The 25,535-nt window shown below is 57.7% G+C and overlaps 11 protein-coding genes across 11 annotated transcripts; 7 read left to right on the forward strand and 4 right to left on the reverse strand.

Annotated features, from left to right (window-relative positions):
* Positions 1–1,266: 1,266 nt before the first annotated feature.
* On the forward strand, positions 1,267–3,999 carry cyp65 (cytochrome P450 monooxygenase 65). The gene is made up of 12 exons (XM_009555031.1): positions 1,267–1,478; positions 1,538–1,670; positions 1,733–1,924; positions 1,985–2,136; positions 2,196–2,311; positions 2,372–2,491; positions 2,555–2,744; positions 2,808–2,889; positions 2,950–3,066; positions 3,131–3,141; positions 3,215–3,347; positions 3,439–3,999. The coding sequence occupies exons 1-12, from the start codon at positions 1,280–1,282 to the stop codon at positions 3,581–3,583; spliced, it is 1,590 nt and encodes a 529-aa protein (XP_009553326.1). The 5' UTR covers positions 1,267–1,279; the 3' UTR covers positions 3,584–3,999.
* Positions 4,000–4,977: 978 nt separating this feature from the next.
* On the forward strand, positions 4,978–5,447 carry HETIRDRAFT_248092 (uncharacterized protein; the record flags this gene model as incomplete). Its single annotated transcript, XM_009555032.1, has 4 exons — positions 4,978–5,058; positions 5,144–5,170; positions 5,246–5,274; positions 5,396–5,447. Coding segments are annotated over 4 exons (189 nt in total), but the record flags the coding sequence as incomplete, so codon positions are not given.
* An 872-nt stretch (positions 5,448–6,319) lies between these two features.
* Positions 6,320–7,407, reverse strand: HETIRDRAFT_241070 (uncharacterized protein; the record flags this gene model as incomplete). Its single annotated transcript, XM_009555033.1, has 3 exons — positions 6,320–6,568; positions 6,637–6,919; positions 7,160–7,407. Coding segments are annotated over 3 exons (780 nt in total), but the record flags the coding sequence as incomplete, so codon positions are not given.
* Positions 7,408–7,625: 218 nt separating this feature from the next.
* HETIRDRAFT_456377 (uncharacterized protein) lies at positions 7,626–8,345 on the forward strand (the record flags this gene model as incomplete). Its single annotated transcript, XM_009555034.1, has 1 exon — positions 7,626–8,345. One exon carries the CDS (start codon positions 7,626–7,628, stop codon positions 8,343–8,345), a length of 720 nt encoding a protein of 239 aa, XP_009553329.1.
* A 171-nt stretch (positions 8,346–8,516) lies between these two features.
* On the reverse strand, positions 8,517–8,792 carry HETIRDRAFT_331807 (uncharacterized protein; the record flags this gene model as incomplete). Its single annotated transcript, XM_009555035.1, has 1 exon — positions 8,517–8,792. One exon carries the CDS (start codon positions 8,790–8,792, stop codon positions 8,517–8,519), a length of 276 nt encoding a protein of 91 aa, XP_009553330.1.
* HETIRDRAFT_482676 (uncharacterized protein) lies at positions 8,566–11,546 on the reverse strand. Its single transcript, XM_009555036.1, has 15 exons — positions 11,292–11,546; positions 11,170–11,192; positions 10,985–11,034; positions 10,869–10,893; positions 10,731–10,773; positions 10,419–10,542; positions 10,217–10,326; positions 10,114–10,139; positions 9,933–10,051; positions 9,793–9,859; positions 9,565–9,725; positions 9,182–9,490; positions 9,045–9,097; positions 8,958–8,965; positions 8,566–8,876 (listed from the first exon to the last, which is right to left on the reverse strand). The coding sequence occupies exons 1-15, from the start codon at positions 11,380–11,382 to the stop codon at positions 8,817–8,819; spliced, it is 1,269 nt and encodes a 422-aa protein (XP_009553331.1). The 5' UTR covers positions 11,383–11,546; the 3' UTR covers positions 8,566–8,816.
* A 1,068-nt stretch (positions 11,547–12,614) lies between these two features.
* On the forward strand, positions 12,615–13,870 carry HETIRDRAFT_164924 (carbohydrate esterase family 9 protein; the record flags this gene model as incomplete). The annotated part of the gene is made up of 4 exons (XM_009555037.1): positions 12,615–12,840; positions 12,903–13,333; positions 13,410–13,452; positions 13,509–13,870. The coding sequence occupies 4 exons, from the start codon at positions 12,615–12,617 to the stop codon at positions 13,868–13,870; spliced, it is 1,062 nt and encodes a 353-aa protein (XP_009553332.1).
* A 3,385-nt stretch (positions 13,871–17,255) lies between these two features.
* On the forward strand, positions 17,256–18,143 carry HETIRDRAFT_57049 (uncharacterized protein; the record flags this gene model as incomplete). The annotated part of the gene is made up of 1 exon (XM_009554760.1): positions 17,256–18,143. One exon carries the CDS (start codon positions 17,256–17,258, stop codon positions 18,141–18,143), a length of 888 nt encoding a protein of 295 aa, XP_009553055.1.
* A 185-nt stretch (positions 18,144–18,328) lies between these two features.
* On the forward strand, positions 18,329–18,628 carry HETIRDRAFT_57367 (uncharacterized protein; the record flags this gene model as incomplete). The annotated part of the gene is made up of 1 exon (XM_009554771.1): positions 18,329–18,628. A coding segment is annotated over one exon (300 nt), but the record flags the coding sequence as incomplete, so codon positions are not given.
* Positions 18,629–19,141: 513 nt separating this feature from the next.
* Positions 19,142–21,772, forward strand: HETIRDRAFT_332284 (uncharacterized protein; the record flags this gene model as incomplete). The annotated part of the gene is made up of 1 exon (XM_009555038.1): positions 19,142–21,772. The coding sequence occupies one exon, from the start codon at positions 19,142–19,144 to the stop codon at positions 21,770–21,772; it is 2,631 nt and encodes an 876-aa protein (XP_009553333.1).
* Positions 21,773–22,254: 482 nt separating this feature from the next.
* Positions 22,255–23,974, reverse strand: HETIRDRAFT_423487 (uncharacterized protein; the record flags this gene model as incomplete). The annotated part of the gene is made up of 4 exons (XM_009555039.1): positions 22,255–22,604; positions 22,656–22,977; positions 23,034–23,804; positions 23,855–23,974. 4 exons carry the CDS (start codon positions 23,972–23,974, stop codon positions 22,255–22,257), a joined length of 1,563 nt encoding a protein of 520 aa, XP_009553334.1.
* Positions 23,975–25,535: the final 1,561 nt, after the last annotated feature.

Here is a 25,535-nt window from a genome sequence, read left to right on the forward strand (position 1 = left end):
TGCCTTGAATTCGGCCAGCTCAGCGACATCCGGCACTCATCCGGCTCAACATGCATCTCGATTATCAATCAAGTCGATCGTGATCTCGGGAGCCTCTCTGATGCTCGGGGTGATTGTCCAGAGCTCCGAAAAAAATATTGGAAAAATCCCAGTAAAATGCGAAAACACGTTGTTAGACGCGCTCAATCCCCAGGCGCCTGATCACGTACGTTTGACAGCGCTCGCATCCTCGTGGCCATCTACTTCGTAGCCGATCGCTGCTGTCTGCTGGCATCTTGGTGTCCGAGCCGTTACGTATTTTCGTCCTGCCATACAGTTCCTGCTTCGGCGCGCGACGTGTTCCAGTCGCGTTCCTGAGTTTCGAAGCCAGTACAGACGCTGAGAGCTGTTCGTGTCCGGTTCCATGGCTCGAACGAACGCAATGATTCTATGACGTTCGAAGGTCCCGAACGTTGAGCGACGAGCCTTCGATCCTGGCGATAAGCGACTAACAACGCCGACTGTGGTAACGTCGGGAGCTTCCGTGTTACGTTGTCTCTTCCATATGCTAGGTTACGGATCGCTTCACCGTCTTGCTCTCACAGGATTTTCTCTGTCACCGGTAAATGCGCATTTTTCGGCTGCTGTGGAGAAAATCATATAGCCTTTCCTGGCGATTTGTTCCAGACATCGACGCCAGTCATTATGGCCACCTAACGACGATGGTCTCTCAGGGTCTCCCGCGGTGGGCCAGGTTAGGTCCCGATGCCATTCAGACCGATGGAAATCGATCGACTGATGATGGAATGCGAAGATGATTCAAGGCACGGCCAGACTCTTTGTAATTCAAGTCCAATGGCATATGTTCCCGATTATCACCAGTGCTGGGGCGTACCCTGGCTATATTCGGTGAGTACGAGTTCCGTACAAACGGCATGATTCTTGAGCTTGATCCTCAGATGTTCTTTCTGAGTTTCATCGTCAAGCTCTGGCGGGCCTGGCACCATCCTTCTAAAACAGTCTTAGCCTGTTGCAAAGCCTTGTATTGTTTGTTCACACAGATCAACAGGAGTTCCGCATCTAGGCTTTGGATTTATGACACAATTAAGTTATCTCGAATGGGTCCTGGAAGTCCTGGGCCACTTGCCGAAGAGGTCTTGCCGAGTTTAAGCAGACACATGATGATGGAGACGGGAAATGATATATCGCATCCGATGCGGGGCGCAGCGCATGCGATCGGTATAAAAAGGTGTGGCAAAAAGATTTCAGTCTATCATCCCGTGGTTAATTCGCGTCAGGCATGGACGCCTTTTACTCTGCCTTCCCCCTCCTTCCTGTCGCGCTCGTCGTTCCCGGGCTGTATCTCGTCCATGCGCTCTTCACTCGTCGACGCCTTCCTTTGCCACCAGGTCCTCGGGGATGGCCTGTCATCGGCAACCTGTTCGATCTCCCTGATCACTACAGGTGGATCAAATTTGCGGAATGGGGGAAGAAATACGGTACTTTCCCCCCTCCTTGCTTCTCAGTGATGCTTCATCTCAACCGTTCAATGTCGTAGGGGACATCGTGTACACATCGATCGTCGGACGCCCCATCATCATCTTGAATAGCCTCCGAGCCGCGGATGACATCCTCGTTGAGCGATCGGTGCTCAACTCAGATCGGCCTAAATCCACTTTCTCAGGTGACATGTACGTCTACGTGACGTCTTTGTAGAATGATTGCTAAAGTACGACATGCTTGAATGTTGAAGGGTTGGGTGGAATGCTACTCTCGTTATGCTCAATCACGGAGAGCCCTTCCGACAGACTCGAAGGTACATTCACCAGCTGATCGGCACGAAGGTCAACGTCTGTCAGTTCGAACATGCTCGGGAGATCGAGACACGACGGTTCCTGTTGCACATGTTGGAGAAGCCAGGTGATCTGCAAGAAGGCGCCCGCATGTATGTCTATCAAGCTTTCCATCTCAGATGTTCAGAAAAGACTCAATATTCCCATCACAGTGCGATCAGTTCCTTCATTCTGCGTCTATCACATGGCTACACAGTTGATACGACCAAGCCTGATCCTCTCGTTGAACTAGCCCGACTCGCGATCAATGACTTCACTGTCGCCAACGAGCCTGGTGCATTGCTCGTCGATTCTCTCCCCATTCGTGAGTCTTTATTACATGTTCGACAGGATTTCTGGCTCCGATTTACGAACCAAACATAGTCCGACACATCCCCGACTGGTTCCCCGGTGCCGGCTTCAAACAGATGGCGCGGGACTTCCGGAAAACATTCCAGGAGCTCGTGGACGTTCCTTTCGAGTTCGTGAAAAAACAGATGGTTCGTCAATGAGCAATTTTTGTCATGCACATCAAACATGCTCATGATTACTGTATGCAGTCTACCGGTAAAGCGCTTCGCTCCTTCACATCGGCCATGCTCGAGGAGGGCGCGTCTGCGGAGGAACAGTTTCTTATCAAGTGGACAGCGATCTCTCTCGACACCGGAGGCGTCGATACGGTGCGCTCATCAATCAGTGAGATTTATGACCCCCATGCTGATAAGATTGGACGTTATGCCCAGTCGGTCGCGACCATCTGCACCCTTTTCCTGGCCATGGTACTCCATCCCGAAGTCCAGAAAAAAGCCCAGGCGGAGATCGATGCGCACATCGGACCCACTAGGCTTCCCACTTGGGACGATAAAGAGAAGCTGCCATATGTGAGCGCCGTGCTCAAAGAAGTCCTTCGCTGGAACCCGCCTGCCCCTTTGGGTAAGGATTGAATAAATATGACTTCATTTTTACTGATGCTCATCGGGACCGGACATGTTTTAGGAACTCCACATACGTCGTCACAGGACGATGCTTACGGAGAGTACTTCATTCCCAAGGGCGCGACGATTGTGGGTAATATCTGGTACGTGTTTGTGTGCTCATCGACCATCCGTGATGTATATATTGATGGGCTTGTCCCTAGGGCGATGTGTCATGATGAGAGGGTCTACAGCGAGCCTATGCAGTTCAACCCTGAACGATTCTTGGGGGAAGACGCAGAGCCCGATCCATTCGCAGCCGTCTTCGGGTTCGGACGCCGGTAAGTAAAGATGATAGCTCCCGCCGCTGCGCAGCTGATGGCCTCATGCCTGGTCGCCGCAAAGTGCTTGCCCTGGTGCGTTGGCCAGATCTGATGTCTCTATTGCGCATCCCTCGCTTATCACACGTTTCGTCATTTTTGCCATCAGGCCGACAGCTCGCCGAGGTGTCGCTCTTCGTGTACGCGGCCATGATCCTGGCGTCGCTCGACATCAGCCGGGCGCGAGATCAGCATGGCGCGGAGATTGTGCCCCCCGCCGAGTTTGCTTCGAATCTGATCAGGTGCGTGCCACACCCAGGGCCCGAGCCTCATTGTGCTTGTCCCATGGAATGATTTGGTATCTGACGGCATGCACCTCGCGCGCACCCGCAGCCACCCGAAGCCGTTCAAATATCGCGTTGGACCTCGGTCGCCCGCGGCTGAACTGCTCATCCGACACGTCGACGAGGAGAGCCCGCGGTCAAAGGGCGACGCCATGCTCTTGCCGCCGCATATCCAAGGCATCGTCGCTCGGTAAGCGCTGCTGCCAGGGCCATCCTCGGCCTCTCGCTTCCCGGTCCCAGCTCGGCCTTCAAGGCTTCCACCGCAAGCTGCCGCTCGGTTTCTGGCCTTCGCGAGCCTGATTCCGAACGCGACGACGGACGAGACGTGACGGTGGCCTAACCCGGACTTACGTTTGATTTACGAATTATCCACGCTATCCCCTGCCGTTCCTCATAACCCATGACATTCCCATGACTCAACACTACGTACTGCCGCGGCCCGCTGCCGCAACCTGCGGTAGTGCTGTCAATTCCTCTTCTCTCGCTGACTGCTATCATTTCCGACGTTCTCGACCCGCACACAGTGCATCGTCTGTAATGCCTCGGGGTTGTTGTATGACTTTGTTGTATGTACAGTACTTTCAAGCTATTTGTCGTGTCTTTGCTTCGGGCTTGGGAGATGCTGTCACCACCACTTCGCCCGAGTCCGCATAAACGAGGATGCCTTCAGGCCTCGACCTCTGGACTCGTCTCGTTGGAATTTCTTGAAAGTCGTATGATGGTGTTTTTCTTATCCTCCTCATGTCGTGCTTTAGGCCAGGGCACCAGGGCCTGCAGGCGGGATCTCAGAGTCGTCCCAATGGAGGTATCCAGGTCCGGCTGAGGCGACCTTCAGCTACAACGACGCAAGCCCCTGCCACAACCTCATCCGCATCACATCTTGATTGTCGAGGTCGAGGTCCAACGACGACAACGACGACAGCGATGAACTGGCTCACCACGCTCCTCCTCACGTTCGCGCTCCCGCTTGGGGCGCTCACCACCCCGCTCGCGCACCGCCGCGAAACAGTCCAGGAAGCAGGCCAGTATCCGTTCTCCCCTCTCTCTCCCGCACCCACGCGCACCAGAGCCTGACCCTCACGCCCCCTCGCGCCCTCGAATCGCTCAACCTCGATCCACCGTCGGACGCACCCTAGCCGCCCTCGCGCGCGGGCTGCTTGCGTCCTCTGAGTCCCCGATCGGCACGATGGCGACCCTCTACCCCGCCGACCACCGTGATCCCTCGCTCGCAGGTAAGCGTCCCCGCCCCCGCATACGTCCCCGCAGAGGCTTACCCACGACCCACCCCAGGCCAGCCCTACGCCATGCAGGAGTACTACGCCAAGTAAGCACGCACCCTCTCTCCCCGCCCGCCCTCCAGGCGCCTCGCTCACCAGTCGCCCGTCGCCCGCACACGCACACAAAAAGCTGCTTCGCCAACGGCTCGCTCGCGCTCATCCTGCTCCCCATCTCCCAGCACGGCCACAACGTGCTCCGCGCGCCCGCACACGGCGCCGCGCTGACCGTGTCCGCAGACCCGCCCGGCGCCGCCCGCGCGCGCGTCGCGCTCGTCGGGAGCGTCGTGCTGCTCGGCGACGCGGAGGGGGACGCTGCGCTGCGGGCGTGCTTTGTGCGCGCGCATCCGGACGCGCGCGCGTGGTTGCCCGGGGACGAAGACGGGGCGCATACGGTGGGTGCCGAGTCCGCCTTGGCCCCTGCTTTGCTCTTGCCCTTGCCCTTGTCTCCGTCATCGCGCTCATGCACACATCACACAGGCGTACTGGGCGCGGTTCGACCCACACGTGCGTCCCTCCTTCCCTCCCTTTCTTCCGTCGTCCTATAGTAACCCATCACAATCCGACGCCCCTTCCCCCCAGTCCGTATACTTCGTCGGCGGATTCGGCGAGTACGTCTCCCCCTCCCCCCCTCCCGCCTGGGCCTGCCGGCGACAACCACGTACTGTCTGTCTGTCTGACTGACTGACTGGCCGACGCCCGCATCCGCGCGTCCGCGCTCCGTCTTCCTAGTGAGCACTTCATCGGCCACGTCCCGCTCGAGATATACCGCGCCGCGGAGCCCCGCGCCCCCACCCCACCCTCGACGCCCGACAGCGCACAGGCGCCGCTCGCACCGTAAGCCGCGCCCGCACGCCTCCCGCGCGCCCTCGCACGCGACTCGACTCGACTGTACACGCGCGCGGGGGTCAAGTCTGTATCCTAGACTATGCCGCCGGGGATATACGAGCACTGTATCACTGTATAACTGTATCACCGTCGTTCGTTCCGTGCGGCTTCACAATCGCATGCGCGCATTGCCTGTATCTCAGACCGTCACTCGCGCGTGGAGCGGCCAAGCGTGGGCTTCTCCGACGCGGGAGCACAAAGGGGAGGCTGCGTCCTACATCCCACGCCGGGGACTCAGACCCTCGAACATCCTCACGGCGAGAAGAGATAGAAACAACTCTACGATGTTGCGGCCCTCGACCGCGTCCGCGCGCGCACGCATATAGGTACTAGTGCTACTGTGTAGTATGTGCCAGCCGTGAGTCAGTTTTGGATACAGCGCCCCGCTCTGCCCCGCCCGTCCGCCTAACCCCGCCTGCGCCTGCGCCCGCCGCGCCCCCTCTCTATGTACGTTCGAAATAAATACTCCGCAAAAGCAAAAGCAACGAAAAAAAAGTAAAAAGTAAAAGATGATACATGCCGCGCGCGCGCGTCGTCTGATATATAGACTTACATATTCGGTCGTCGGGAGCCGCTGCCTCTGCCTCTGTGACACTATGCCGCCGCCGCCGCCGTTGTTGTTGTTGGTGTCGTCGTCGTGGTCGTGGGCGTGGAGTCCTTCCGGCTCCACTGCCTCTCCTTCTCCTTCCCCTTCCCCTTATCCTTATCGCCCTTATCCTGCCCCTGCCCCTGCTGCCCCCCCGCCCCCGCTCCGGCGCCGGCCCCGCCCTCGTCGAGATAAAGCGCGTGCTCCTCGATATACGCGACGACGGGCGCGGGGACGAGGTAGCGCACGGAGAGGCCGCGGCGGAGGAAGAGGCGGACCTTGGTGGACGAGACGTCGTTCTGTATGAGCTGCGCGACGAAGAAGATGTTGTGCCGCCAGCGCGCGAGCGCCTCGGCCTCGGTCGCCTGGTCCATGTCCGCGCCCGCGCGCTCGACGATGAAGGTGCCGTAGCGCCCGAGGATGTGGTCGAGCTGCGGCGCGTGAGCAGGGCGCGACGACGGGGAGGGGAGGGGAGGGAGGGGGAGGAGGGGGCACTCACATCCGCCTCGGACCAGACGCCAGGCTCGGACATGGTGCTGATGAGGTCCGAGCCCGCGAGGAGCATCACCTGCACGGGCTGGCGGACCTCCTCGCCGTCGCCGTCGCCGCCATCGCTGCCATCGTCCGCTGGGACGAGCACGCCGCCGAGGACGGTGTTGATCTCGTGGTCGAAGTGGTCGAGGACGACGGCGGTGCGCTGGTACTCTGTCTGGCGGGCCTCCCAGGGGTCGACCATGAGCCAGGTGGAGGTCTCCTCTGCGGCGAGGGTGCACATGTTGACGCTGCGAAGGCGGACGGTGAGCGAGCGAGCGAGGATCTGCGTTGCCATAACGGGCGGGAAGCGGCGGTGGGGAGATAAGATGCGGAAGACGGGGCGCGAGAGACGCCCGTGACGACGCCCGTGACGCAGCCCTGACGCACACACACGCCCTCGCACGCCCTCACACCAGGCAAGGCAAGACACCACATACACAACAGACGGGCACGGGCACGGGCACGGGCCCAGGCAGCGACAAACTCACCGGTGCTCGCCGCTCAGCAGGCCGGGCTTCTTGTACTGGTCACTGACGGGGCTCAGGTAGCCGCCGACGACCTCAAAGTCGGTGTTCTGGCGGACGTAGTCGACGGCCATCTCGAACATGCGGAGGTGGAGGTAGGTGACGGGGCTGAAGGAGCCGCACGCGACGAGCACGAGCGGCGTCTTGTGGGCGCTGCGCGTGGTGCGCGCGAGGCGGTGGTGCGGGAAGGCGTAGGAGGGCGGGTTGGGGAACGGCGGGGCGGGGGCGGATGCGGGTGGGGGCGAGAGGGTAGCTGATGGGGAGGAGGGCGGAGGGGAGGGGCTGCTGCGGACGGATTGGGCAGCCATGGCGTGCGTGCGTCTCCGTCGTCGTCGTCGTCGTCGGCAGCGCAATGGGAGTGTCGAGTGGCTGCTGGTGTGTGTGTGTGTGTGAGGGAGAGGCTGACTGGGGCGGTCGCAGAAATAAGCCGATGACAATTCTACTTCGCATCGCGAGCGCAGTTCCCACGCTCCCCGAGTCATCATCCCCGCCGCTCTCCTCCACCGCCACATCGCGCCTTCGCCTTCGTCCCCGTTCCCATCGCCCGCCCGCTCGCATCCCCGGCCCCCTCGCCCTCACCCTCACTCTCACCCACAACCCACAGCCCACAGCCTGCAGCCCTGCTCTGTGTTTTCAGGGTCGGCCGACATCTGACACCGATCCACGGACGTCCGACTTCCGCCTGCCGTACCACGGGGTGCGTCAGATGCCTGCGACCCCGGACGTCGCCCGACACGGCCCCCCGCTCTCTCGAGCTCATGCGTCCGCGCAGTTCCACGCCTATCTTATTCTGGGCCGCGGCATGACGCCATCCCGTGTTGCGTGTCAGTCAAGAGCCAGGTACGGGTTTCGGTCAAGTAAGCTTTGTTCGCACGGAGGGGACGCCGTTCGTCGAGGCGGCGGCGGCGGCGGCGGCACCCTTCTGAGTCTGTCTAGCTCTGCCGCGAGCGCACGCATCGGCCACGCTCGCGTTCTGCATTCTGCGTTCTGCGTTCTGCCGGCGACGCAAGAACCCACCCACGCCCTCCCGCCCTTGAATCCATCACAGCCCAGAACACCCGCACGGCCGACCGCACGACCGCAGGGTCGGGGGTCGTGGGACAAGCTTCTTTTTCTGGCAGATGCACAGCGCCCGCCCGCGCTAGCATAGACTAGCACGAGCGAGGCCGTACGCCACCGGGCGCTCGTGTGCCTGCGTGCCCGCGTCCACGGTCCCGGACCGAGGATGCGACGCAGCCCAACGGGCAAAGACGGGCGACGCGACGCCGCGGGCTAAGAGGCCGCGGACGGGTGCACACAGCGCGAAGCCCTCCGAACTCACTCACGCATGCACGCACGCACACGCGCACTCGTATATATGCGCCCGTTCTCGTCTGTGCGTTCGCAGGCGTGCCATGCCTTGACGCAGACTGGATTCTGTACCGCACCCTTTCCGTTCGTAGACAGCAGATAGATACAATACACGTAGCCAGATCGCGTCCCGAGCGCACCGTGAAACAAACTGAAAAGAAAAACGATTCTCCGAGCGTGGTGTTCGCGCGCCCAACCTCGGGCTTTGCGTTGCGCTCCATACCATGCCGTGCGCGCGCAGAGCCATCCCGTCCCGTCTGCGGCGCGCGGCTCAGTTTGCGAACGCGGGGATGCCGGTCATGGCTTTGCCCAGGATGAGCGTGTGGATGTCCTGGGCGCGGGCGTGGCGGGAGGAACGCGAGCGCCGAGTCAGTCCCAATCAGCACGGCGTGAACAGAGAGAGAGAACGCACGTGGGTGCCTGGATCGCGAGCGCGAGGGGTGATATGATGTGAGCAAAGCGGTGGACGGGGAAAGGGGAGAGCGGGCACGGGACTTACCCTCGTAGGTGTTCGTGACCTGCAGATTCGCGACGTGGCGCCCGACGTGATACCTAGCGCGCGCACACACACGCACACACACACACGGCGTCCAGCCCTCATCAAAAAAAAAAAGTCCCAGACAAGCCGCGACTCACTCGTCCGCGCACGCGTTGCCGCCAAACACGTCCAGCAGCACCCGGCTCTGCTCGAGCGCCTTGCCGCAGTTATTGCGCTTCACGAGCGACACCATCTCCGGCGCTGCGCGCCCCGCGTCCTTGAGCCGCCCGACCTGCAGGCTCGCGTGTAGCCCGAGCGCGGCCTCCGTCTGCGCGCCGACGAGCTTCCGCTGCACGAGCTGGAACGACGCGAGCGCGCGCCCGAACTGCGTCCGCTCGCCCGCGTACGCGCGGGCGCGGTGCAGGCAGTCCTCGAGCGCGCCAATCACGCCGAACGAGATGCCGAACCTGCGGGTGCGGGTGCGGGCGCACGCCGCGTGAGCGATGAGCGATTATGCGAGAGGAGGTCGGCGAGGGCGTACCGCGCGTTGTTGAGGCACGAGAACGCGGCGCCGAGGCCGACTGCACCGGGGAGGAGCGCATCGTGGGAGACCTTGACGGAGTCGAGGAAGATGGAGCCCGTCGTCGACACGCGCAGCGCGAGTTTGTTCGTGATCTTCGGCGCGGACAGGCCTTTGAGGCCCTGAGGGCGCGCAGAGGCGGGCGAGCGCGGTCAGATGGACGAAACGTGGAGCACGCAGGAAGCGCACCTTGTCGAGCACGAACCCGCGCACGCGGTTATCCCACTTGCAGCGCGCCCAGATGATGAACACGTCCCTGTGGAGGACAATGCGTCGTGACATGCATCAGAACCGGAGTGTCAACAATCCATCCGAGAAAGGACACGCACGCGACGGGGGCATTCGATATCCACGTCTTGCTCCCGTTGAGCACGAACCCGCCATCGACTTCTTCCGCGACGGTGTCCATCCCTGCGGGATCCGAGCCGTGGTTCGGCTCCGTCAAGCCCTGCAACGCGCACGGTCACTGTCAGCCCGGTGCCGCAGACCGAGTAGCAGGGATGGACCTACGAAACAGCCCACGAGCTCGCCCTTTGCTGTGAGAGGCGACACGACGGCAGATCAGTAAAGTTGATGGGAAAGACGAAAGTAAGGGATGGGAAGGAGTACGTACCGAGCGCTGGGAGGTACTTGTCTTTCTGCGCTTCTGTTCCAAAGGCGTGGATCGGGTGCATGACGAGAGACGATTGCACGGAGGCAGTGGAGCGATATCCGGAATCAACGCTGTGTGCCGTTCAAGCAGCAGCAAAAGGCCGGTGCCAGCAAACATCGCGGTGAGATCCCGAAGAAGGATGGGTGCAAGAAACGCGACTCACCGCTCGATTTCCCTCGCGATCAGCCCATACGCGACGTAGCTCACGCCCGCACAGCCGTAGCCTTGGATCGTCGGACCCAGCAGCCCGAGGTTGCCCATGGCCGGCAAAATCGACTTGTCAAAGTCTGCAGGCGCCGCGGCAGAGTGAGACACGGGGAACGTCAGATGACCCGGCATTATTGTCGTGTGTCAAAATAATTTTGATGGGGGCGTGAGCAGGCGAACGATCATGTGAAGAGTGAGTCAGTAAAAATGGTGTGATACGCGAACTGCAAGCGCTTGAGTTACGAAGAGCAGAGGGAAAGGTACGCACTCTCTGTCCTTTGAGCTTCAAGTACGCGTGGCGCGAGGTATTCCTACGCATCGAAACAGATGCGGAGTGCATAGAAGTACACAAGGGTCCACCAGACATGATAACCTGCGCAATGAAACGGGCATACACGGTGCATACCTGACAGAAGTCCCTTGCGGTGTCCCTAGATCAACGTGGAACAAAAGAGGGGTCACATTAGAAGACTACCTTGGTTGCGGATGTCACGGGAAGGATGGGTAGAAAGATGGGCTCACCGGATCGCGATTTCTTCCTCCGTTAGAAGGCTTTCAAAGTCCAGCGGATCCTGTGCATGAATTGTGGCAGGAGGCGCAAAGGCAATTGTTCCACCGTTGAATCGATGTGTGGGTATACGTTGGAAAGTGAGAGAGTGGATGAGAGTGTTAGATCCAGAACAAATAAGCAAGAAAATCGGACGCACCTCCCATTGGAACGGAGGCAGGGCTGCACGCGTCCAACCACGTCGTAGCAATTGGTGTCACGTTTGGTTGTGCGGTCAGTCAGTCAATACCCTCACAGTGCGTCGAGGCAGACAAGACGGACCAGATTTCGACGATGCACAGCGCATGCTGAGAGCAGCGTTGGAGCGCGTCATACGCGACGAGACGCACAAGGCGCGTGCGAGGATCGACATGGGTGCAATGACGGTGTTGTTTAGGTTTTGTTTCTCGAACGTACTGTTTTCTTAGGATATAAAGCTCTGTGGGGAGAGTGTGGGGTAGGAAGAGGAACGTGAGACAAAACGCTGAGTAAGACCGGGCACGGAGTCGCAGTGGAGTCGCACGGAGGCGGTGGAGGAGGGTGGGGGTTACTGTATCCGGCCCGAACAACCTTGGTCCTCGAATAACTTCCTCTCCACTCGTTCATCGGGCCAACAAACTCCAGCTGGAGAGTGCATGGAATATTCTGCAAAACTCATCCTGTATCTGATGGGTAGCTCTGCCACAGTAAATTCAATTCGATTCTCCTTGTATGTTGCGCACGTTTGAGATGTTCATCGCTTGCACGACGCACGGATGATACAGCTCCCTAGTGTTTCCCTCGCCCGCTTATAGCTGCTTCTCTTCTTGTTCTACTATCTTGTGCGACTGTTCGACGTCAACACCGTGCTTTCTGCTACCGAAACAATCTCGATGACTTCGCCGAACGGCCTCATATGCTTTATTAACTGCTTAATCCCACTAGAGGATGGGAGCTCGTCAAGAAAGACTTGTGGATCGACGAGCGCCGAGATATGGTCCTGGATTCCCAGACGAGTGGAATTTTGCCTATGAAGCCTCCGAGGGGTTCTGATAGGCGTCGGCACTTGCTCTTGCAGCACACATTTTATCACAGGAAAGAGAGGCCACAAAGGATGATAGATCTCGGCGGCAACATCATAAGGTACACAGCGCTACGACCGCTAGTTGACACGCGAACTCTGCACCACGCTGCTGACGGTCTTCCGCCCTTGTAGCCCTGGCTTCTTGGATATCCAGATCAACGGGGCGTACGGCTTTGACTTCTCAGTATATGAAGGTGACGACGAGGCGTACAGACGAGGGATGCGAACTGTTTCTGAGAACATCGTAGAAACAGGCGTCACATCGTATGTAGTGTACCCCCCTTTGCATCTTATTTGACCTCGAACTTGTCTGAAATTCTGCTCATCAGTTTAGTACCTACAGTCATCGTGCGTCTTATTCCCTTCCCCCTCGCCTGTGAGCTTCGACAAGATCAAACGACCCCTCTCATTTCCATATTCTAGACACAAGAGAAATCCCTATATCCGACTCTTCCTGAACCTCCTTCGACCCTTCTCCACCCTTCTCCTCATCCAATGGAGCAACACTTCTCGGGTGGCATGCAGAGGGCCTCTTCCTTCACATGGTCAAGCGGAGCGCACGTGCCCCACCATTCCTTCTCACCACACCCAAAGGTGTTTCTGCTTTCGAAGACGTCTATGGTGTGCCGAATATCTCCCATACAGAGGACTGGCCCATGGACGGCGGTGTCGGTGTGCGCATCATCACGGGCGCGCCCGAGATTGAGGGCGTCATGGACGCCATCAAGGACCTGACGGCGCAGGGTATTGTGTTTCCATCGGACACAGGTAATCTTTACGCACACTATCCCGCTGTTATTGTTTGCGCACAATTGGCATTGCGACGACAGACATTGCGACGGCAGCCGTACGGCGCGGCGTGCGTCTCATCACGCACCTCTTCAATGCCATGCCGCAGCTGCACCACCGCGATCCGTCCATCATCGGGCTCCTCGGTGCCTCTCCACATCTTGGATCACCTTTCACCCCTGCTACTGCGAACGTTGTTGATACCATCGCCACATCCATGCTTGCTGGCTCCGATACCATAACAACTCTAGCGGGTCCTGTCACTCCTACGAATATGAACAGCCGCAAACCCGCGGTGCACTCAGAGGCGCTCGATGACGGCGTGACGCCGCTGCAGACCCCTATGCTTGCCAAACACCAGAACGGCGGCGAGCCGCACCTTGACAAGGGCCAAGTCACAGATATGACGTTTGAGCGGCCGTTCTACGAGATAATCGTTGACGGGATCCACTCGCATCCGAATTCTGTCCGGGTAAGCAGCTTGATCACGTCCGTTGCTAGTCTATGCAGCAAAAATGCTTGAACCTGACCATTTGACTACGACCTAGCTTGAGTATAACGTATTCTCGGAAGGTTGTATTTTGATCACAGGTGTTGGAAACGTCGAGATTGAGCATGCCTCACTCATGATTGAATACTGCTGCTAGCGATGAAGATACTCGACCCACACCCGCGCGACGGCGTACATGAATGGCGCGAGGGCAAACACTTTGTCAAAGAAGGCGACCGGCTTTATCTCGAGGGTACGGACACCTCGCCGGCAGGCAAGCCCAAGCCCTTGTCTCGCGATCTTTTCATCACGGCTACTTACCTGTATGTGCGCAGTGTTGTAACACTAGACAAATGTGTACACAACTTTGCCCGTTTCACGGGTTGCTCCCTCGACGAAGCGCTCAAGTGCGCGACGCTGAACCCGGCGCGGTGCCTTGGCATCGAGAACAAGAAGGGCACGCTCCGCCCCGGGGCGGATGCAGACCTCGTCGTGCTCGACAGAATGGGCAATGTTTGAGCACATGGGTCTGCGGGCGGAGGTGTGGGCGCGCAGTTCAAATTAGCTGGAGGGGAGAGGAGGGGCAAGCAGGCAGACGGAAGGAGCGTGGAATCGGGAGCTATCAGGTGAACAAGTTTTTGGAATTTTTGGCATGTATGTAAGAATTGCGCGCTGGAGATGCCGTTGTACGTATTGAAGTGGTAAGAGGTGAGAATTGGCACTCATTCTGTTCAGGACATGCAGGGCTATTCACTGTGGTGGCTGTCAGGGATTGTGGGATGAAATTGATGCCTCGGACTGCATCTGGCTAACTTATCGGAATGCTACGACGCATTCGACAGATCGACCAATATGACATAGATTCGACACATCCTCAACTGCTGTTTCGGAAATAAAGCTAGACGAAGGTGCTTATCTGTCATCATGTCATTCCCCACCGTCCTTTGTTCTGCGCCGTTGATGAGCATGCACCCGCGCTAGGGTCCGAGGGAGGTATTCGTGAAGCTTTGGGGAGATACCGAACAGCGCTCGACAAGTACCGAAGACGCCGACTATTACCGAACACGGTCGGTCCCTACCCGACCGACGACAAGCCACCGAAGGACGTTCGGCAGCACTTGGGTCAGTTCGCCCACACTTCACGTACTTACCATGACCGCATAGGAGTGTTACGATAAGTGTTTACGAGATCGGAGCCAGTATTCCGTATCGGCCGATGTCCTCCGTGAGTCGGTCGGTCCTTATCGTTTATCTTCCCGACTTCCGCATGGTCGGTCAAACGCGATCTTGCACCATTGCTTGGCCACCCTGGTCGTACGATACCTCTTCTTTATTTTTCATTGGCTCTCCAACGCCTGTTCCTGCTACCTACGCTCGGGCGACGGATCCCGAACGTTCGGGATTTCGACATCACTGATTACCTTTTACCTTATCACCTTCGGAACCCATATGGACATCTCACCTACCTTCTTATCTTCTCTGATCGCTGGGGCTTGGCGCCCATTCGACATCTACTCTCATTTCTTGTTTAATATTTTACTTAGGGGCTCTGTTTACTATAAAAACCTACATACAACTCTGGAATAAACCAGCTTTCGCACCCCACAGTTCAGAGCTCATTCGCACTCGTCTCAACCATCGAAATCGTCTTCGTCGACTTCCGAAAAACTTGTCATCCTCGTCGTTCGGCCTCATTCGCGTTCGTACTCGTCTCTTCGCTCGTACCCCCCCGTCCTCCCTCGTATATTGTCAGAGTCCCGTGTGGCTCTTGAAGCACGTAGTTGTCGGTCGCGACACTACCTTCTCATTACCGACCGCATCGCCGACACGACCGACCGAACGTTCGGTCGGTGTTCGGCGCAGTCCCGAAACCGTTCGGGGCGCTATAATCTCACACTCCCCGATTGCTTCTCAGTACGCCTTCAATTTCTAAAGTCATCACTTACAATTCCTTGTGTATCAGATACTAGCTCCAGCACCCCTGCCTTAGAGGTTGTTTTAGTGTTGTGCTCGGCACTTAGAGCCACCTCTAGCGTAACATTTTGGAGCCCACCGCGAGGGGTTAGTATTCAAAATTACCTCAAGGAATCTACGTCGCTCGTCCCGACCAACAGCGGAGCGCGAAGAACGACAAACAGTTATCGATAGCTTCAATACTCAGGAAACATCTGCCGACCGAAGTTTGTTCGGAGACGCCGATATAGTCCCAGAACACTTATCCCACCATCACTACCTTGATCTCGAATCCTCGCCATCGCTCTCACCACCACCCGACTCCACTTTCTTCTTAACCCCACCTTCGTCGCCGAACCGATCGTTACTCCCACCGATTTCCCCTATCCTCGACCTTGCACTCTTAGAACAATCACCCCCGTCTCCTATCCCATCTCTCCACGACTCCATCTCTCCGTTAATCCCACGCAGCCCCGTCTTCTGGACGCCGACCATCCGACCGACTTCACTAGAACGCTCCTTCGAACCAGCGACTCCATCCCCGATCACCTTAGAAAACAATACCTTCTCCCCCACCTTTGACTTTCTCACTATGGCGACCCCATCCATGCCCGCTCGTGGAGATCGAACGGCCCCGACCTTTGACCCCCATCAACCCCGCGAATTGAGACGATATTTCTCCGATCTGGACTTCCACTTCGTTCGGTCTGCGGTAGTGGACGAACAAGAAAGAAAGAAACACGCTTGCCGATTCCTAGATGTCGACACCTGTGAGCTTTGGGAATCGCTCACCACTTTCACCGACGCCACGAAGACCTTCAAGGAGTTCTGCGAAGAGGTCTACAGGCTATACCCCGGATCGGAGGAAGAACGCAAATGGTCGGTATCGGATATGGACAAGCTAGTCGGCGAAACGAGCAGGGTCGGCATCTTGTCTCTCAGCGAACTCGGCGACTATCATCGGCGATTCCTGGCGATCACGGTATTCCTCCTCAGCAAGGCACGGATCTCGGTCGCCGAACAAGGACGCGCCTTCGCTAGAGGATTCCAACCGGAGCTATGGGCAAGAATCTCTCAACGTCTACAACTCAAGTTCCCCGATCATTTCCCAGACGACCCATACAACCTCCAAGACATCCACGACGCGGCCCGATTCGTCTTGCACGGCACCACGTCTGCCTACAGCACGATCCCTACCGACATCTCTCGAGCAGCCCCCGCCGCGCCGCCCACCAACGCGATCAAGGCCGAAGACCTGGCGACCATGTTCGAACGGCTCACCGACACCTTTGTCAAGGCCATCACAGCTCAGGGGACGACCAGGCCAGCCGATCGACCATCCCGACAGCCAGGACAAGGCGGCGACAACTGCATGTTCTGCGGCAGTCCCGAACACTTCATGCGCGCCTGTCCCGAGGTCACCGAATACATTCGGATCGGCAAATGCAAGAGGAATATCGAGGGGAAGGTGGTATTGTCAAGTGGGGCATTCGTACCGAGAGAAATCACGGGTAGTAACCTGAAGGACCGAGTTGACGAATGGCATCGCAGGAATCCAGGCCAGTTGGCGACCGGACAGATGATGTTTACGGTAAACGCGGTGCCGACTCACCCGATGACGATAGCCTCCCGTCACGATTCACCCTCATTGCTGGATGTCACCCCGACTTACCAACTCACCGACGTCCAGCGAATCGCGAGCCTCGAACGCGAACTATTCGCGCTCCGAACGCGGGGCGCAAGGGCACGCGAAATGGCGCAGGCAGGACGTTCGGCACCTACCCCTTCACCGGCCCCCGAACGACGAGCGAGGACCGAAACTCCCGAACCCGAACCCCGACCGACCACCCCGACTCAGCGACCGCCCCCGGTACCAGCCAAGGACGATGCTCCGATCCACCCATATGCCAAAGCCCAGGACGCCACCTATGCACCGCCACACGACCGCAACATGGGAGCCCCGGCGAAGATACCATCGGCAAAGAAGGACGCTCCGGCCTACAAAACCACGGCGCCGATCTACGACGAGAAGGTAGCAGCTGAGGTCTACAACAGGGCAATGGCCACTCAGGTGACGCTTACCCAGCGCGAACTACTCTCTCTCTCCGCCGAAGTCCGTTCACAGGTCAGGGAAGCCACGTCGGCACGCCGATCGCCTGCCAGAGACGCCAGCAATGTTCGGACCTTCTACCAAGATGCCGATCTACCCTATGCCATCGACGACCTCGAACCACCGACTCGACCGACCGTCTCCTCCTTCGTCAATGTCCTGCACCAACCGGAAACACCCCCGCCGGGCGTGATCATCATCCCCGACATGTACGAAACGTACCTGAAGAATCTACAGCCCGGTCAGGTTCCTCAGCCATTGATAGTTGCTAAAGAATCGTCTGCCCTAAGGTCTATTGTTCCCCTCGTCGATCATCAGCAGGAAGTCGAATGCGTCATCGACCCGGGTTCACAAGTCATTGCCATGTCGGAAGGCATTTGCAACGAACTGGCGCTCATCTACGACCCCGAAATCGTCCTCAATATGCAGTCGGCGAACGGCGAAATCGACCGATCCTTGGGCCTGGCACGCAACGTGCCATTCCTCATCGGCGACATCACCCTGTACCTCCAAGTCCACATCATTCGGAACCCCGCCTATGACGTTCTCCTCGGTCGGCCATTCGACATCCTCACCGAAAGTATCGTCAAAAATTATTCAAACGAAGACCAGACGATCACCATCAGCGACCCGAACACGGGACGACGAGCCACCATTCCGACGATCAGACGAGGACCCCCTCGAGTCCTTCACCGAAGACAAGCGGGTTTTCGCGACTCGATGAATTGATCCGAGATCAAGGAGAAGTTGCACTGATCATTTCCACCGATCATGATACCCCCAATTTCCCACTTATCGAAGCGTCCTCAGATTTCCATTCTCCATTTCCCTCTCGTCGCGATCTCTGTCTCAAGTACATTATGGCCTCCGATTTGGGGCCCGAAAATCATCTCAAAAACAATCTCGATTCCGATATGTTGTCCTTATTCTCCTCATTCGTTCCCGGTTCTCTCCATTCCACTAATATCGCCGACCCGGTCGCCATTTTCGCCGCCAAGCGCAAGTACAAACCGGTCGCACAGAAAACACGACCAGTCTTGGCCGACCTCCCCGAACAGTTCCGAATCGTTCGGAACATCCTCGGTGACCCTCTCGCTGCCCTTCCGACGCTGACACCGAATCCCCCACCCTTCACGCCGACCGGCAGATACACAGCCGAACGACGCGACCTCATCGACAAAGTCCACTCGGACGACTTCCTTTGGCCGGCCGAACGACAGCTCATGCACCATTTCATGTGTCTACAAGAGATGGGATTTGCCTGGGACGATTCGGAACGCGGACGTTTCCGCGAGGATTTCTTTCCTCCAGTCAATATGCCGGTGGTCGAACACAAGCCCTGGGTTCAACGCAACATTCCGATTCCACCAGGCATCTACGACGAAGTGTGCCGACTTATCAAAACCAAGATCGCCGCTGGAGTCTATGAGCCGTCGAATTCGTCCTACCGATCGCGCTGGTTTACAGTCGTCAAGAAGACGAATAGCACCTCCACTGGCACCAAACTCCGAATCGTTCACAGCCTCGAACCCTTGAACGCCGTCACCATCCAGCATTCAGGTGTGCCCCCATATACCGATCAGATCGCTGAACAGTTTGCAGCTCGCGCTTGTGGCGGCATTCTGGATCTCTATGTCGGCTATGACGAACGAGGGCTCGCCGAATCATCTCGCGACTTCACCACGTTCCAGACCCCATTCGGCGCCCACCGACTCGTCACCCTGCCCATGGGATGGACAAATTCGGTCCCGATCTTCCACGACGACGTCACCCACATCCTCCAGCCAGAAATTCCAGACACCACCATTCCGTTCATCGACGATGTCCCGATTCGGGGCCCACCGACCCGATACGAACTTCCGAACGGCGGGTTCGAGACGCACCCCGACAACCCCGGCATACGACGATTTGTGTGGGAACACTTTCAAGGCCTCAATCGGGTGGTTCAGCGGATGAAGTACAGCGGAGGAACATTTTCGGGACACAAGGCGACACTCTGCGCAGCTGAAATCACGGTGGTCGGCCATCGCTGCACGTACGAAGGAAGATTACCCGACGAATCTAGGGTAGAGTCAATTATGAAGTGGGGACCTTGCAGGGATCTCTCAGATGTTCGGGCATTTTTGGGGACGATCGGTGTCGTTCGGATCTTCATTCGGAATTTTGCACACAGGGCGCATGCACTGACAATGTTAACACGCAAAGATTTTCCATTCGTGTTCGGCCCAGACCAGATAGCGGCCCAGGACGACCTCCGGTCGGCGCTTCTCGAATCGCCAGCCCTTCGGCCGATCGACTATGGGTCGGCAGCCAACGTCATCCTCGCCGTCGATACCTCACAAATCGCGGTCGGCTTCCACCTCTGTCAATGTGCGCTCGACAATCCCCGGGTTCGGTACTATGCCCGATTCGGCTCCATCACCCTTAACGACCGCGAATCGCGATTCTCCCAACCCAAGCTCGAACTCTACGGCCTCTTTCGCGCCCTCCGATCGCTCAAAATGTACCTCATCGGCGTTCGGAACCTGATAGTCGAAGTAGACGCACGCTACATCAAGGGCATGCTCACTAACCCGGATCTCGAACCCAGCGCTAGCATCAATCGGTGGATCGTCTCCATCCTCACCTTCCATTTCACACTTGTCCACGTCCCCGGCACCTCTCACGGCCCCGATGGACTCTCCCGACGACCACCACAACCCTCCGATCGACCCGAACCCGAAGACGACTTTGACGACTGGATCGACAATCTCTATGGCTTCCTCCATCAGATCAACAACACGTTCCCCACCTCCAACTCAACTTCGACCACCGCCATCTTCACCTCCTCGCTCGTAGGCGACCCCTCGACCGATACCGACTCCGACGACGAAGGCCCGACCATCGACTATTCGGATATCCCAAGATCGCAGAAAGCTTTGGAAGCCGAGGAACGCCTATGGTTGGTCCGCGACTGGCACCGAACATTGGTTCGGCCCCCTTCTCTCTCCGACTCCGAATATGCCACCTTCCTGCGATATTGCACTGAGTTCTTCATCGCAGCCGACAAGCTATGGAGAAAAGACTCGCACGGTCGACACAAGATCGTTGCAGCCCCCTCTAGTCGGATCACAATTCTCACTGCCGCCCACGACGACGTTGCTCACAAGGGATTCTACGCCACGACCGCCTTGGTCGCCGAACGCTTCTGGTGGCCGCACATGAGGCAAGACATTTCCTGGTTTGTTCGGACATGTCACCTTTGCCAGATTCGCCAGACTCGCAACGTCCTCATTCCCCCGACCGTCGCCACGCCTGCACCACTTTTCGCAAAGATGTATATGGACACTATGCATATGCCGACCGCTGGTGGTTTCAAGTATCTCGTTCAAGGCCGCTGTTCGGTATCGCACTACCCCGAATTCCGCATGCTCCGACGCGAAACAAGCTCAGCCCTCGCCGACTGGATCTTCGAGGATATCATGTGCCGATGGGGAACACTGGTAGAGATCGTCTCCGACAACGGACCAGCATTCGTCAAGGCGCTCGACCAGTTAGCGAAAAAGTACCACGTTCGGCACATCCGTATTTCGGGCTACAATTCCCGCGCCAACGGCATCGCCGAACGACCTCACTTCGACGTTCGGCAGGCTCTGTTCAAAACCGTTGATGGAGATCAGGCCAAGTGGAATCGTGCAGCTCATTTCGTATTCTGGGCTGATCGCATTACCGTTTGGCGCCGAATGGGTTGCTCGCCATACTTCACAGCGACCGGAACCCATCCCCTTCTCCCCCTCGACATCGCCGAAGCCACCTACCTCCTGCCACCGCCGACCACAACCCTCAGCACCACCGACCTCATCGCCCGACGTGCCATAGCCTTGCAGAAACGCCGATCAGACCTCGCCCACCTTCGCAGCTCAGTAGTCGGCGCCCGTGTCCAGGCCGCCGTCCGATTCGAACAACAGCATTCGGCCACCCTTCGCGACTTCAATTTCCACCGAGGCTCGCTTGTCCTGATGCGCAACACAGCCATAGAGAAGGCACTCAATCGGAAGATGCGTCCACGGTATTTAGGGCCATTGCTAGTAATTTCTAGGAATCGGGGAGGGGCGTATATTTTGGCCGAACTCGACGGATCGGTCTTTGACCGGCCAGTGGCGGCATTCCGCATTATTCCTTATTTTGCTCGCAGGTCTCTGAAGCTCGCCGACATTGAAGCCCTCCTCGACATCTCACAAGAACGCCTTCGGGCCATGGAAGAATCCCGATCGAGCAACGACGATGCCGAAGACGACGATGCCGACGAGGAGAATACTGACACCAGCTCCATCCGATCAGCAGAAGACGACGATGCGGGGTCGGCGACTTCTGACTAGACCCACCCTCCCACCCTTCGCTCTCTTTGGTCGGTGACTGGGGACAGTCATGATTTCAGTAGGGAGGAGGATGCACAGATATACCCATTCCTTATTTCACCTATTCGTCACAGACATGGACTGACACCCAAGCATTTCCACATCTCTTAGTACTTTTGCTGCCGACCGATCGCCGACCGAATAGTCGGCACTCATTTTCCCCATCACTCCTTCAAGTACCAAGCCGCATTGAAGACTTCTTCCGATTTGCGCAAAACCATAGGGTTTTATGCCTGTGATGACATACTGAGGCTTCCCCTAAGATTCCAGTTTATTGTCTTCATTTCTGCCGAACGCTTCGCTTACAAGTACATTCACACACAGTCATTTCGCCGACCGATTTCCCGAGACGACACCTCTAGTCTTCGCCGAACGTCACATTTCATCCAGGACAGTTTTTTTTTCTTTTATTTACATTCTAACTACTGTACAAGGGCCTGAATTCATTCGCTGGGTACAAAATCCCCCGACTCGGACATCGCCGAACCTTCCGACTGCGACGAATCCTCGACCATCACCATGTCCGAAGTCGCAGGACCCGAACGCGCTTCGAGGGACTCTAGCTCGGCCTGCCACATCGCGATCGAACGCGCCAGAAAGGCACGCGAACCCTCGGCAACGGCAATCCGGTACCGAATCTCAGAAGCGATGCCTTGCGCAACGGTCGGCAACAGACGGGAAGAGTTGGAAAGGGAGGGAATGACGGACGGACGGGAGCGAGGAGGATGAGAAGAGGAAGGGACAGCCTGGGTGGTCACCGGCAGGCGCTTCACCGGCTTCCTGGTCCGAGCGGCTGTACAAATCGCGATGAGCCCCTCCAAAACTTTACCGAACGACAACTTACCTTTGTTTTGCGCGATGCTGTCCCCGACCGACCGTTCGGGAACAAGCACCTCCACCCTACGTCTCTTTGTTGGGCGGGATGGCCCCTCCTCCACCGACTTTTCGATCGACTTCGCCTTACTAGCCGACTTCGCCTTCCCGGTAGACTTCCCCTTCCCCTTCGACGCCCCCTTTCCCTTGTCTTTTGATGTCCACCCAGGCTGGAAACTGCAACCCTTCCGCTCCCCGGCGCATTTGATACACGATACTTGGCCGGGCCTCAGGTAGCAACGGAACGCCCTGGTGGTGAAGTTGTCGGCGCAGCGATGACAGGCATAGTCAGCCTAGAAACGAAAGAAGATCAGTATCAGGACGAGGCGGCAAGAGGGAGGGGACGTACCAAGACATCACCAGGAAGTAGTCCAGGAGGATCCTCAAGAACCTTACCAGCGCCGTTCCGTTCCACCGGGGGACGAACCGTCGACATTCGGCCTGTGCCAGGACCTAGAGGAAGCACAACCCGCCCAGCAGTCGGCGTCTGTTGGCGCGCGAACTCGACGATAACAGCAGCGGCCGATTTCTTGCCCTTCGCATCGGTCGGGGCGGTGGACGCGACCAGATCCACGCTCATTCGGTTCATAGCGGCGGTCGCGGAGGCGAGTTCAGGATCGGCGATTGGAGACCCGGGACGAGAAAGCGAGTCGGCGACGGAAGGAGCGGGATGGGAAGAGGACACGACGGGAGCGGAAGGAGAGGGAGAGCGAAGAAAAAGGGGGAAGGGTAGGACGGACTCTGCTTCTAGGGCGGCCATTTGACGGTCCCCTTCTTCCGGATCCATCGATCCATCGAACATGGCCTCCACCAAGGCCTCCCGGCGCCGCTGACGATCATCTTCGGCGATACGCAAGGCAGCAGCAGCCCGCGCTGCCTCAGCCTCCTCAGCCTCGCGTTCGGCAATGGCGACCCGTGCCGATTCCTCCTCCAGGGCCTGTGCTTCGGCCGCTTGTCGCTGTTGCTGCGTCGCAAAGTGCGCCGCCCGTTGCGGTAGGATACGCGTTCCCCAGGCCAGCCAGTCATCGGTGGCCATGTGGTCGAGGCCATGCTCGGCCTCGGCGATCCAGTCGGCGAGTTCGGGAAGGTCTTGCCCACGCGCTGAGCGATCTAAAACAGCCTGAAAAGACGTCAGCGAGCAGCAGGGACAAGAGAAAAGAGCCGACTTACCACTCGCTTGGCGAAACCTCGCGCCCAGGCCTCGTAGTCCTCGTATTCGGCGGCACCATCCGGAAGGGAGAGCATATACTCTCCGAGTTTCGTCTTCAGGGCGGAGAGGAGGGCTGACATGTCGGAAGAGACGAAGGAATTGAGCGGTAGGCAAGCGGCGATGAGGGACTTGGTCGCTGGAGAATCAACGATCGGCACGTGACTGTGGTCACCTGACAAAGCCACGAGCCACTGCGCGCGGCAGTAATTGCGATACGCGCCACCGCGCCTTGCCGACACGCTCTCACGCCACCGTCTAGTTGGGACACGCTAGGCTTTAGCCACTTCCTCACCTAATCAGTTGCCACGCCACAGGACTTTGCCGACTCAGCCCCGGTCTCTCTTGCGCGCCGACCCGGTTCTTTCTACGACATCTCTTTGCCGATTATTCACCTGTGCCACATCCCTCCCACGCACCCACTCCTTTCCACGCCACCGCTCATAGCCGATCTTTTTCCCACGAAACTTGCCACACCGCTCCATTTTCCACGCCACAGCTATTCTTTCCACGCTATCGCTTGTTACCAACTCTTTCCCACATCCACGCCACCACATTTTCTACACCATTTTTTTCCCGCTCCGACTCATAGCCGACGACCACTGACTGAGGACAGTCAGGATTTCAGTAGGGAGGAGATGATGAGCATGCACCCGCGCTAGGGTCCGAGGGAGGTATTCGTGAAGCTTTGGGGAGATACCAAACAGCGCTCGACAAGTACCGAAGACGCCGACTATTACCGAACACGGTCGGTCCCTACCCGACCGACGACAAGCCACCGAAGGACGTTCGGCAGCACTTGGGTCAGTTCGCCCACACTTCACGTACTTACCATGACCGCATAGGAGTGTTACGATAAGTGTTTACGAGATCGGAGCCAGTATTCCGTATCGGCCGATGTCCTCCGTGAGTCGGTCGGTCCTTATCGTTTATCTTCCTGACTTCCGCATGGTCGGTCAAACGCGATCTTGCACCATTGCTTGGCCACCCTGGTCGTACGATACCTCTTCTTTATTTTTCATTGGCTCTCCAACGCCTGTTCCTGCTACCTACGCTCGGGCGACGGATCCCGAACGTTCGGGATTTCGACATCACTGATTACCTTTTACCTTATCACCTTCGGAACCCATATGGACATCTCACCTACCTTCTTATCTTCTCTGATCGCTGGGGCTTGGCGCCCATTCGACATCTACTCTCATTTCTTGTTTAATATTTTACTTAGGGGCTCTGTTTACTATAAAAACCTACATACAACTCTGGAATAAACCAGCTTTCGCACCCCACAGTTCAGAGCTCATTCGCACTCGTCTCAACCATCGAAATCGTCTTCGTCGACTTCCGAAAAACTTGTCATCCTCGTCGTTCGGCCTCATTCGCGTTCGTACTCGTCTCTTCGCTCGTACCCCCCCGTCCTCCCTCGTATATTGTCAGAGTCCCGTGTGGCTCTTGAAGCACGTAGTTGTCGGTCGCGACACTACCTTCTCATTACCGACCGCATCGCCGACACGACCGACCGAACGTTCGGTCGGTGTTCGGCGCAGTCCCGAAACCGTTCGGGCGCTATAATCTCACACTCCCCGATTGCTTCTCAGTACGCCTTCAATTTCTAAAGTCATCACTTACAATTCCTTGTGTATCAGA

This window comes from Heterobasidion irregulare (genome assembly GCF_000320585.1).
Source record: "Heterobasidion irregulare TC 32-1 unplaced genomic scaffold scaffold_14, whole genome shotgun sequence".
Lineage (NCBI taxonomy): Eukaryota > Fungi > Basidiomycota > Agaricomycetes > Russulales > Bondarzewiaceae > Heterobasidion > Heterobasidion irregulare.

Bases quoted from the DNA above. Each gene is read 5' to 3' on its own strand.
- HETIRDRAFT_482676 (XM_009555036.1), bottom strand. From the start codon at position 11,382: ATGTCGATCCTCGCACGCGCCTTGTGCGTCTCGTCGCGTATGACGCGC. The intron at 10,894-10,984 runs GTGAGCCCATCT...ACGTTGATCTAG, and splicing joins GAGGAAGAAATCGCGATCCG to GGACACCGCAAGGGACTTCT. The intron at 10,327-10,418 runs GTGAGTCGCGTT...AACGGCACACAG, and splicing joins ATCGCGAGGGAAATCGAGCG to CGTTGATTCCGGATATCGCT.
- cyp65 (XM_009555031.1), top strand. From the start codon at position 1,280: ATGGACGCCTTTTACTCTGCCTTCCCCCTCCTTCCTGTCGCGCTCGTC. The intron at 1,671-1,732 runs GTACGTCTACGT...TGAATGTTGAAG, and splicing joins TCCACTTTCTCAGGTGACAT to GGTTGGGTGGAATGCTACTC. The intron at 1,925-1,984 runs GTATGTCTATCA...TTCCCATCACAG, and splicing joins CTGCAAGAAGGCGCCCGCAT to TGCGATCAGTTCCTTCATTC.